The 12,717-nt window shown below is 34.4% G+C and overlaps 1 protein-coding gene across 1 annotated transcript in view; it reads left to right on the plus strand.

Moving 5' to 3' along the window:
- Positions 1–12,717, plus strand: part of RNF180 (ring finger protein 180) — a 99,924-nt gene that overhangs the window by 65,360 nt on the left and 21,847 nt on the right. Inside the window, exon 5 of the mRNA XM_006913071.1 lies at positions 7,407–7,632. Within this exon, the coding sequence (XP_006913133.1) occupies positions 7,407–7,632 (226 nt within the window). The remainder of the gene's footprint in view (positions 1–7,406; positions 7,633–12,717) is intronic.

The raw sequence follows: 12,717 nt of genomic DNA on the forward strand, positions 1-12,717 counted from the left end.
AAGAAAGCAGGGGAGTAAAAGGGAGAGCTGTTAAGCAAGTGGAATATATATAAATCAAATGCTGGCAAGATGTAAAAAGTGAAGATAAAGGAAAAATCTAAAATGATTGTTGAATTTCTTTCTTAGATGAATAACAATTGGATTGTGGTAACAGTCACTAAGGTTTCAGATGAGGAACAGGCTAAAGGGAAAAGTTAACTTTGAACACACTGTTTCCCTGATTCCTGGGTAGCAAATCCACAGAGAGATGAATATCTAATAGATTAATGGATATTCATAGATTACTAGATTTGGGGTTCAGGAGAGTGATCTGGGCTAAAACTAGAGATTATTGAGTCATCAGCATGACAAGTAGTAGCTAAAACTATACAAGAAGGAAAGATGAGATTGCTGAAAGAGAAGATGTACTGTTAGAAAAGAAAAAGGTCCAAGGCTGGGCACTACCTGCAGAATGCCAGCGTTTAGTGGGTGGCCAAAGGAAGAAAAGAGAGAAAAAGAAATGGAGTTAGAAATTAAAAGGAGACTCTGATTCAAGTGGCATTCTTGAAAAGGACAATTTTAAGAGAAGAAATTGACCAACAACGTTAAATGCCGCACAGTGAGAGCTAAAAATATTATATTGGATGTGGCATTCAGGTCATAGATGACTTTTGGCTAGAGCAGTTTTATTTTAAGTGGGTAGTGGGAAAGAATAGACAGAGATGATATTCTTTTCAGGAACTTGATTCTAAAGAGAAGTGATTGTAGCTATGGAAATGTAGCATCCAAGGGGAGGTTTTTCTGTTATTTTTAATAGGAGATATTTATACATGTGTATCTTTAGGGAAGAACATGTCGAGAGAGGATGATCTTAATTTTTTTTGTTTTTTTGTTTTATTTCTTTATTTTTATTATGGTGACATTGGTTAAGGAAATCCAGTAAGTTTCAGGTATACAAATTGAAGTGTAATTGATATATGTCATATTAATTTCATGTATACAACATAATGATTTGATATTTTTATATTTTGCAAGATGATCACAATAGTCTAGTTAACATCTGTCACTGTACATAGTTACAAAATGTATTTTTCTTGTAATGAGGACTTTTAAAATATATTCTCTCAGTGGCTTCTAAATATGCAATACAATATTATTAACTATAGTCACCATGCTATACATTACATCCCTGTGACTTAATTATTTATAACTAGAAATTTGTACCTTTTGATCCCCTTCACCCATTTCTCCCAGCCCCTCATAGAAACCACCAATTTACTCTGTATCTATGAACTCTATTTCTTGTTGTTGTTGTGACTGTTTCTTAAATTCCACATATAAGTGAAATGATACAATATCTGTCTTTCTTTGACTTATTTCACTTAGCATAATGCCCTCAGGGTCCATCCATGTTGTCTCAGATGACAAGATTTCATTCTTTTTTATGGCTGAATTCCATTGTATGTACACACCACATCTTTTTTATCCATTTACCTATTGGTGGACCCAGATTATTTCCATATCTTGGCTATTGAAATAATGCTGCAGCGAACATGGGAGTGCATATGTCTTTTTGAGTTAGTGCTCTTGTGTTCTTTGGATAAATACCCACAAGTGGACTCGCTGGATCATATGGTGGCTCTACTTTTAATTTTTTGAGGAACCTCCATACTGTTTTCCATAGTGGCAGTGCCAATTTACATTCCCACTAACGGTGTACAAGGGTTCCCTTTTGTCCATATCCTCACAAACACTTCTTTTTTTATATTGTTGGTAATAGCTATTTTAAAAGGTACAAGGTGATATCTCATTGAGGTTTTGATTTCCATTTCCCTGATGATTAGTGATGTTGAGCATCTTTTCATGTCATCTTTAGAAAAATGTTTATTTAGATCCTCTGCCCATTTTTTAAAAAAATCAGATTGTTTTTTTTGCTGTTGAATCGTATGAGTTCTTCATATTTTTTGGATATTAGCCCCTTATCAGATATATGATTTGCAAAATTTTCTCCCATTCAGTAGGTCGTCTATTTCATTGATGATTTCCTTTTCTGTGCAGAAGGTTTTTCATTTGACGTATTCATTTTATTTCTTAAATTAAAGGTAGTTTATACATAGGAAAAAAATTAGGCATATATTTACATATATTCGTAAATATAGTTAAATAATAGTGATTATTCTGGCTAATGGGTGGCTTTCGTTTTTACTTTGTATTTTCTGTATTAATTTTATACAGTAGATATTTATTAAGACTCTAAATATATTGAGACTGTTTAGAGTTATCAGTATACTTACTACATTCTATTGATAACTTAATGAAGGGTTAACTGGGTCCTTCTCTTCCCAATATCTTACCTAAAATAAGATCTGTCTTCTATTGACTAGTAATCTATCTTCTACAATTTATTCACTCAACCAATATTTATTTGGTTCCTACTACATGTCAGGCACTGTGTTTGGCTCTTGGCGTTACATCAGCGAGTAAAACAGACGACAGTTATTGTCCTCATGGATCTTACTTTCTAGCAGAGACTTGAAGGAGGTAAGAAACCTATTTGCAAAAAGCATTCTAGACAGAGAGAACAGTAATTGTAAAAATCATAAGACAAAAGTGTGTATCTAAGGTAAGAATAGAAACAGTAAGAAGGTCCATGTGGCTGTAGCATGGTGAGGGACAGTCCTAGGAGGTGAGCTTAGAGAAGTAAGGGTGGCTGGGAAGCATTATGCAGAACCCATAAGCCACTATTAAGACTGTAGTTTTTACTCCAAGTGAGTTTTGTGAGCCTTGTAGATTTGAGCAATCTTGTGACATGATGTGATATTTTAAAACAATCCCCCTAGTTTCTGAGTTAAGAATAGACTATAGGAAAAATGGAGGGAGGAAAGAGAACAAGTATAAAGAGGGAGACCAGTTAGGAGGCTATTGCAGCAATCTAGGCAAAGGACAATTGTGTCTTGGACTAGAACTATGAACATGTATGAAAAATATTGAAAAAGCTGATAGAGAAAGTAATGTGCGATTGAAAGCCCAGTATTAAATTTCATGGATGCAATATAGAGAAGTGGTTCAGAGTTTGGGCTGTGAAGTCAAGCGCAGCTGTGACTTAAATAAGTTTTAACTTTAACCTTAATCATTCTGAGCCTCAGTTTACTAATCTGTACAATGGAGATTGTTTTAGCCTATGTGGGCTGCTACAATAAAATACCATAAACTGGGTGGCTTAAACAATAGACGTACATTCTTACAGTTCTGGAGCTAGGAAGTCCAAGATCAAGGTGCCAGCAAATTTAGTTCCTGGTGAGTTCCCACTTCTTTACTTGTAGACAGCCCATTTTTGGCTGTGTGCTCACAGGGCATTTCTTCAGTATGTGTGTGCATGGAAGCAGGGGGAGGGAGAGAGGAAGAGATCTCAGTCTTCTCTTCTAATGGCAAAAAATCCCTTCACGAGTGTGCCGCACTCATGACTTCATCCAAACCTAATTACCTCCCAAAGCCCCCCACCTCTAAATATCATAACATATGAATTTTGGGGAACATAAATATTCAGCTCATAATAGGAAAGATAATAGTTGTTATGAGAATTAAATTTGATATTCTATATAAAAGCACTTAGTACTAAGCCTAGCACATAGTAAGTACTAAATAAATGTTATTGTTGCATAGCAGATATTTATTCGTTTGACTTAAAGGCAAATTTGCCATATTTCCTGAATTTTTAAGATACCTTGGATTGACAGTCAATTTAAGAAAGCCTTTGAGGAGAGGTGGGAAGATTTTTAAATGAAAGACATATATCTGGTTAAAATTACATAACAACTTCAGAAATGTTAAAACGCTAGGAGAAAAAAAAATCACAATTAAAGATATGTGTAGTCAGACTTTTTTACTTTGGAATCCTATATAGTGCAAACATAGGCAATGCAAAACATTGCCTGACTCAGCTTTGCCCAGCTCAGCCTCACAATTGCATCTGAACCAATCCTACCTAAGCTTGTTAACTTTGAGGTACCAGAGGATGGGTTAGAAATTGTCATGCTAGCTACCAAGTACAGCCTGTGCCTTCTGTTGAGCTGGCCCAGCCTGTGGCCTTCCTCATTTCCACTCATGTTTCCATTTGGACTGGAGCTCTGATTCATGTTAGTAACTTTGGAACCATCTTTTCTCCCTTCACTCTGGGTGTTAGACCTTTTTGCCTTGCTCCTGTCTTGTCTAGAGGCTTACATCAAATACACAGAATTCCTGAAATGCCATGACTGTCATCACTGCCATAAGACCCTCACTGCCACTTCCTATTTTTCATATCTAGCCCTTTGATTGTTAATTATTGAAAAGACAACAAAGGATTTAAAATATTACATAAACTTAATTGATAAAGCAATGGTAGGGCTTAAGAAGATTGACTCTGATTTTGAAAGAAGTTCTACTGTGGGTAAAATGCTATGAAACAACATGACACATATCCACCATTATGGTATCCTACAGAGTAGTTTTGCCACCCTACAAATTCTCTATGCTCTGCCTATTCATCCCAATCCTGGCAGCCACTGATCATTTTACTGTCTCCATAGTTTTGCCTTTTCCAGAATGTCATACAGTTGAAATCAGAGTATGAAGCCTTTTTGATCGGCTTCTTTCACTTAGTAAAATGCACTTAGTCATGGTGTATCATTCTTTTTATGTATTGTTGTATTCAGTGTGCTAATATTTAGTTAAGAATTTTTGCTTATATGTCATGAGAATATTGATCTATAGTTTTCTTACAATGTTTTTGTCTGGTTTTTCGTATTAAGGAAATGCTGGCCTTGTAGAATAAGGTAGGGAAGTATTCCTTCTGCTCTGTCTTCTTAAAGAGATTGTAGAGGGTTGATATAATTTCTCTCTTAAATATTTGGTAGAATTCACCAGTGATCCCATCTGGGCCTGGTGCTGTTTTGAAAAATAATTAATTATTGATTTAATTTCTTTATTTCAAATGTAAGAAGAAGGCATTAAGTAGGTGTCAAGAAAGATGTCCTGGTCTAATTAGGAAATGATGCTGAAAGACTGAGGAATGTAGTTCTGAAAAGCTTCCTGGATTTGGCTATAGCAGAGGTTGTTAGTGACTGTACAAGAGCAGTTTCAATAGATCATTAAGAGCAGAAGCCAAGTTAGAATGAGTTGAAGAGTGGATAGGAGATGATGGAGCAGAAATCACAAGTAGTATGATCAATTCTCTTGAGGAGTTTTTCTGTGAAAGGGAATATAGGAATATAGCATGAGCTGGAGAGGTTTGGTGTTTTATGTGTTTGTTTCATTTTGATGTGACAGATAATAGAGCATGTAATGTATATTAATAAGAATGGGTTAGTTCAGAAAAGATTAAAGTAATAAAAGTAGAAAAAAAGACTTCTACCAAGATAATTTTTGAAATATTTTAATAAATGGAGGGATAAACCAAGCTCATGTATTTTTAAATTCTATTTGTAAAGATTTCTAACTCTTCCTAAATTTATCTGCAAGTTTAATGCAGTTCCTATAAGAATTCTGACTTTTTAAAAAAGAACTCGATAATTCCAAATTTTGTATGGTCATGGAAAGACCAAGAATAGCAAAGACACTCTTGAGGAATAACAATAATATGAAGAACTTCCTCTACCAGATATTGAGGCTTTATTATAAAGCTACAGTAATAGATTCTGATTATGGCATAGGAATAGACAGTTAATTAAAGGAACAAAATAAAGCCCTAGAAGTTGAACCAGCCAGATGTATTTGGCCTCTTAATAACAACATGGCACTTCAGAGCAGTGGAGGAAAGGAAAGTCTTTGCAATAAATGGCCTTTCCAATTAAGAATTACACAAAGAATAAAAATGAAATGTTCCTCTAATGCACACTGTACATGAAAATCAATTTTAGGTAGATTTTAGGATTATGAAATACTATGAAATGCAAAATAATGCTATTTTTATGACCTTAGGAAAAGGGCAAGAGTTCTTAAGACACAAAGAGCACTAACCATAAAGGAAAAATGTCCTTTAAAATTAATAATTTCATTTCATTAAAAGACACCATGAAAGGAGTGAAAAGGCAAACCAGACAAAAAATATATATATTTGCAGCACATCTAACCAATAGCAAAAAATAACTAGGTTAAATAAAAATGCCTATAAGCCTGTAAGAAAAATCAGACAACCCAATTAAAAATAAATGGGCTGAAGACTCTAATATGTCCTTTATAAAAGAGAAATTACCAACAAGTGGTGGAAAGAGACTGACAGAAGGAAAGCAAAGCCATCTGGATAAATCAAATGATAGTGTGTCCAATAAGAAGATTTTTCTGTATTTTCAAAGCTCCGTTGGCCTCATTTACATAACTTTTACATTTCATGTAACTTACAAATATTTATTAAAGGCCCACTCAAATATTAATCGTCGATCTCCATTTTTCACAAACATTAAAGTGAGGAGAAAATTATACTGTGTAGATTCCCATTATGCCTCAGTGGACTGAGTTCAGGCCTGGTTGGAACTGTTTCTCAAGGCTCTAGAAAAACCTACAGGGCCTATGAAGATGGACTGGGAGAAAGGGTTGGGGGAGAGGGCAGGTACATGGTTGTGGCTAACATTTATTGAATATTTACTATGTGCCAGGAACTGTGCTAAACACTTTACCTCACTTAATCCTCAGCACATCCTCACAGATGAGGAAATTGTGAGGTTAAGTAACAGGAGTTCTGCTACCAGGCCTTGTGCTGTTAACCTCTGAGCTGCCTCTTCGTAACTACCTCTTAATTGCCTCTATTTTAGCTGTCCCACTGGGATGGGGATGGGGTCTCATCATATGTCCCAGATGGAGGGCTGATCCCAGAATTACTATACATTTCTTTGCCTTGTCTGCTTCCTAACATACCTCAAGGTTTGGCCTTTTCTTGGCTTTGAGGTCCAGGAAGGTGCAAAGTATAAAGAATGCTTCACGCATAATATGAAGATGAAGTATGATATCCTCTTGTCCTCACTTTCATCATGTGTAGATGCCCATACAAGGCTTCATAACCTTGTGACAGTCAGTTTATTTGTTGTGGTGGGAGTAGGATAGATGAGGAATCTGCCTGCAGTCCTGGGACTGGTACACCTAACACATAACTAGTGCTCGTTAAGTAGATATACAGGTATACGTAATGTGCTTAGGTATATTTTAACATTTAGCATTATATAAAAATACTTTAAAAAAAATTAAGACTTCTGAGTTTTTCATATATGTTTTCAGTTTTTTCTCACTTTGCAAATTAGCATTTCTGTCAGTTTGAATATGTCACAGTAACAGATAGTATATGCTTTTCATAAATATTTTCATTCATTTTTAACAAAATATACAGTCAAGCTCTTTTTCAAGGAAACCAATTTCATACTAAACTAAGAAAAATAGTTTTTGCTTATGTTTTGCAGAGTTTGAATAATGAGATGAGTACAGATGACGACAATGAATATGCAGAGGAAAAGGAAAGCTACATCTGTGCAGTGTGTCTTGATGTTTATTTCAACCCATACATGTGTTACCCTTGCCACCACATCTTCTGTGAGCCCTGCTTACGGACTCTTGCCAAAGACAATCCTGCAAGCACTCCTTGCCCATTGTGTCGGACAATTATTTCCAGAGTCTTTTTTCAGACAGGTAACTGTTCTCTTGCATTAACATGATTGCCTGATTATTGACTACCTTTTGTTCCAGGTCTAAAGTACTTTATAAAGTATTATGAAAAATTTATTGAAAATCATAAACAGTGTAATTTTTCACTCTACAGTTTATAAAACAGTGCTTATTCAACTCATAGAACTCTGTTAAAAATCATGAAATCATAGAAGCATAGATAAAAATAGGCTCTCATCTCTAAAACCCTACACTATGCTGAGATCTTTTTGAAAATATCCTCACTAGACGTTGTTCAGTCTTCAGCTTATCCAGTGTCAGAGATATTCCATTAAAATTCGAAGCATCCCTATTGATTTGTTTATTCCCCATGCCTGCCTTCTACTACTACTACTCATTCTTTGGCCCTAATATTTCCTCTGGAGTCTCAGAGAATAAATCTGTAAATATCTGAAGACAACTATTATGCTTTTCCCCCAAACTCCATATCTCCTCAACCTTCATACTGTTAACATCTTTCTTCTTGAATGAGAAGAAGGTAAATTAAAGCAAGGACTTGTTTATCTAATTATCATGTAAAGATGGAATAAAACACAGTATTTAAAACATACTAATGGAAAGAGGAAAAAATGTAGAGCATAGAGAACTTCTAAGAAAAAAAGGGAAGAATGACAGAGGTAAGCAGAGCTAATATTTATTGAGCACGCTACTGTGTGCTAAACGTTAAAAGAAAATAAATCTATCTCCACATTATCTCCCCAACCACAGAGGATTTAATGGGGTTCAAAGTATGTACTTCATTAATATTAAAACTGAAGAAAACACATGGCACATTTTCTTCCCGAAAAGAAAATCCAAGAACCCAGCTGCAAGGGAGAATCAGATTAAGAAAATAAACTTTAAATACCCTAACCCAACCAGCTTCATCAAGGCTGGTTTACAGGCTCAGTAATGAAACAATGAAGAGAAAGTAAAGATATGCCTCTAAGATCTGCCTAGTGCAGGTAGACTGGAGCACAAAATCACTGAACTTAGTGCTAGAAACAAAGAACATGTCAAGCATAGTAATGTGGTCAGTGACATCAAGCTGGCATCAGTCTCATCAGGCAGATTACTCTTTGTTTCATTGAAAGAGCAAGTAAGGGATGGAGAGAGGGAAGGAAGCAATTCTGTAAGAGGGCAGAAGCTTAGTGGAAGTTTCTCTTTTTCTGGCTTATATTGAAGTGCAAAAGGTGGTTCTTTTCTAATATCAGATCCTTTGCTGGGTTCTTTGGAGTGAAAAAAGAGAGGCACCAGTGACACCTCTCTCAATGTTATCTCTGACCACATATGCCATAAAGCATTTACTAGAAGGCTGTTTTGATAGGAAGCATCTAACAGCGGCCCCTAACCTTTTTGGCACCAAGGACCGGTGCTCCTATGAGAATCTAATGCCTGATGATCTGAGGTGGAGCTGAGGCGGTGATGCTAGCGCTTGCACACCCGCCGCTCACCTGCTGTGCAGCCTGGTTCCCAACAGGCCACAGACTGGTCCACTGCCTTGGGGCTGGGGACCCCTGATCTAGACAGTTTACATAGTGTTTTAGACAGATGTTGTCCCTGCCTTTCATGATCTAATTTAATACTGATAGGTATTTTAAAATTGCCTTCCTTGAGGTCTTAAAATAATAACGACTTAATCTCTTGACCCATTTATCAAAACAACAATGCCACATTTACCTTTATTTTTAAAATCGGGCCTTCTGAAATAAATCATATTGGGAATACTTATTCCAGTGGAGACTATATTTGGCTGTATACTGTCACGTAAAAGCTAATAATAATGAGAATATTGTACCTAACTATTTATACCCTAACTCAAAAGGATTTGAGGTGTTTTAAAAGATATAGTCAATGAAATAGCAGGACAAGGGAATTTATTAATCAAAATGGACTATAAAGACCAGATGAGGGTAGATAGGCTGATACATAAGCCATATAGCCTTACATAGTAACTACAATTAGATGAATTATTTGGTTTTAAATATTCTGGCCGCCTAAAGAAAAATAAAAGTAAAATACACAAATAAATGATTCCCATGATCTAAGAAAAGAAACAAATTCCTAAGGGTAAACAAAGGTTTTTCTGGCACCTTAAAAGGATTTTTTACATGATTTCTTCTCTAGGTCATATTGAAAGATAGATTAGGCAATGTCCTCAAAAATATCCTCAGAGCAAATGAAGTATCAAGTTTTCTATCATTGTGTTTTATGGTATTCTTTTATAAAACCTGAGGGAATATCAGAGTATAAATTAGGGAAAGCAACATTTCTAGGATGGCCAAAAATATGGCCTTGTTTCCTTATAAAAATAACTTAAAGTTTTGTAAGTAATATATTTCATTATAGCAAATCAGAGCATATAAATAAAATTATAAGCTCAAAACACTCCATAGTTCTACTATTTAAAGATCATTTTTAGTGTCCTTCAGACTGTTTTATATACATATACTTATTTGTCTTAGAAAAAAATAGATCATATTGTTTATAAAGCTTTTAACCTTTGTTTTCCTTAAAATTCTGTGATTATCATCATGATCTACTTAAGCTATCTACTGTTATGGGATATTAAGGTTAGTTAGTTATCATTCATTTATTTTCTGATATTTGTGAATAAATATTTGCACACATCTGAGTATTTACTTGAGATGTATTTCCAGAAGTAGAATTGGTAGAAAAAGCCTATATATGTTTTAAGGCTACAAATATGTAGCAAATTATGCTCCAAAATTATTGCAAGTAGCAGTATACAAGGCCTTCTTTTTTCTGCACTGTAGGCTAACCTTTTTTTTCCATTTTAAATCCCTTAACATGCCCATTACTGATTTTTCTTTTGGTCTGTTTATCTTGTTTATTAGCAAGAGAATTTTTTTTTAATTAGTGTCAGCTTTTGTCCTGTCTGCAAATCATTTTCCCATTTTGTCATTTGTAGTTTAATTATGTTTATTATATTTTATGAATGTGCAGAACTATATGTTTATGTAGTCTTATGTAGCCATCTTTTCCTTTATTAGTTCTAATTTCAGAGTTAGGTATTAAAAAGTCTTTTCTACCACAGAATTATATAAATATTCTCTTTAGTGTATTTACTTTACATTTTTATTTTGTCCTCATTTCTCCACATTTAACTCCAGTCCATTTATTATGGTACATGGTTTGGTTAGAAATAGAGCACCTTTCTAACATTTCTTTAGGCATTTTTCCCAATAACATTTGCTGAACAATCCATTTTTTCTATGCTGATTGAATTGCCTTTTTAACAATAATAATTACTGAAAATAATTATTACTAAGATGTGTGTCTTTCTTGGCAGCTATTCAGTTTCATTCATATTTCACTCTTACGATTCTAGCCTGTATGTTTTAATAACTCACAAGCGAATTAAACTTATATAAATTATCTGGGGAGAATTCGCATTTTTAATTGAAGTTATAATATTGAGTGATTGTTATTATGGTATATCTGTAATTTCTCTCCTAAAGTCTCTGCACAGTTTTTATTAGCTTTATGCATATATATATGTAGTTGTTGTTGCTGAGATTATTTCCAAATTATTTTGGTTTCAGATACTTTGGTTGATATTTTAAGAAAGTTGTTAGTTTCCATCTGAGACTGTTCGGTTAACCTTACTGAACCCTGAGAGTTATTTATTAAGTGAATGAGTTAATTATTTCAAGTACGTAATGTCATCACTCCATGTGTGTACAAACCAGGCAGCAGTTATTGTTAAAGGTTAAGTGGGAAAGCTGTCATTTTCTGAAGGATCTGAAAAGGGGTTAGTTGTAACATAATTCTGTTATAGTAGCGCATGGATAGAGAGAGAATGAAATTCCTCCCAGATTTTTCCATAGGGTGCACATTAGTAAAATAATGATTTTAAACCCTAACTATGACATTCGCTAGTTATGTGATCTTGATTTAATTACTTAACACTGTTGGATGTGATCTTGATAAACTACTTAACATTGTTAAGAGTTGAGAAGTTAAATTGGGACAGGGTATGTAGAAGAAAGGGTAGAAGGCATTAATATCCATTTTTTAATAGAGGTCAAGATATACTGTCAAAACTCGATAGAAAAACAGAAAAATTGTAGTAGACACTGCTGATTGCTAATTAGTACCCATTACATCCTACTTCCTTCCTAACATAAACCTGAGGTTTATTCAAGTAGTCAACTCTCCCAACATAGATCAGGTGGCTTCTGGGTAGGTTACTAAATACCAAATACTAAGTCGCATTATTATATTAAACATTACATATTAAAATAGATAACTTATAACTTTAACTATAACTTATCTAGCTAATAAAATAGGAACTCTAAATAACAACATCATTGAAACATAAATTACATTCTATATAACTCAGATATTATAAAATTTATAACTTCATTTTTACAAAGTATCAAATATAGAACTTTAGTTTTCAGTTTGGTTTTATCCCTATCGTGTATGCCTCTGTCATCAGGCTACATATTTAGCTGGAGAATAGGACTTACTAAACTAGATTTTAACTTTGAACAGTTCACTTACTTAAAATAAATAGTAAAATCAGCATATTAAAGGAGAGTAAGATGAAACTAATCTAAAAGTTCTAAAGATCACCTCACAAGAGATTACAAAACAAAAAGCTATGTTAAGAAATGAGGGTTTAGCATCAGCTGGTAAAGATTATTTTGTTAGAAGTCTCCTTTTTCACACAAGTGCCCACTAACTGGGACTCTGATTCCCAATCGTATCTATTCCTTGCAAATGTCCTTTATTGTACATTAATCTCCTAAAACCAAATACCTGTGAACAAGCATTCATAGCACCCATTGAAATGAGGGAGAGTTGGATATCCACTCAAAATCAGGACCCATGTATAAGCAGTTGACCCTTAAAACAGGTTTGAACTAAGTGGGCCCACTTATACTTGAATTTTTTTTCAATAAATATACAGTGAGCCGTCCTTATCTACAGTTTTTACATTTGTGGACTTGACCAATCATGGATCAAAAACAATATTCTGAATTCTTGGTTGGGAATCCATGAATGTGGAGGGCCAATAGTATGCATTGCTCTACACCATTT

The sequence above is a fragment of the Pteropus alecto genome, unplaced genomic scaffold (assembly GCF_000325575.1).
Source record: "Pteropus alecto unplaced genomic scaffold, ASM32557v1 scaffold20, whole genome shotgun sequence".
In the NCBI taxonomy this organism is placed as follows: Eukaryota; Metazoa; Chordata; class Mammalia; order Chiroptera; family Pteropodidae; genus Pteropus; species Pteropus alecto.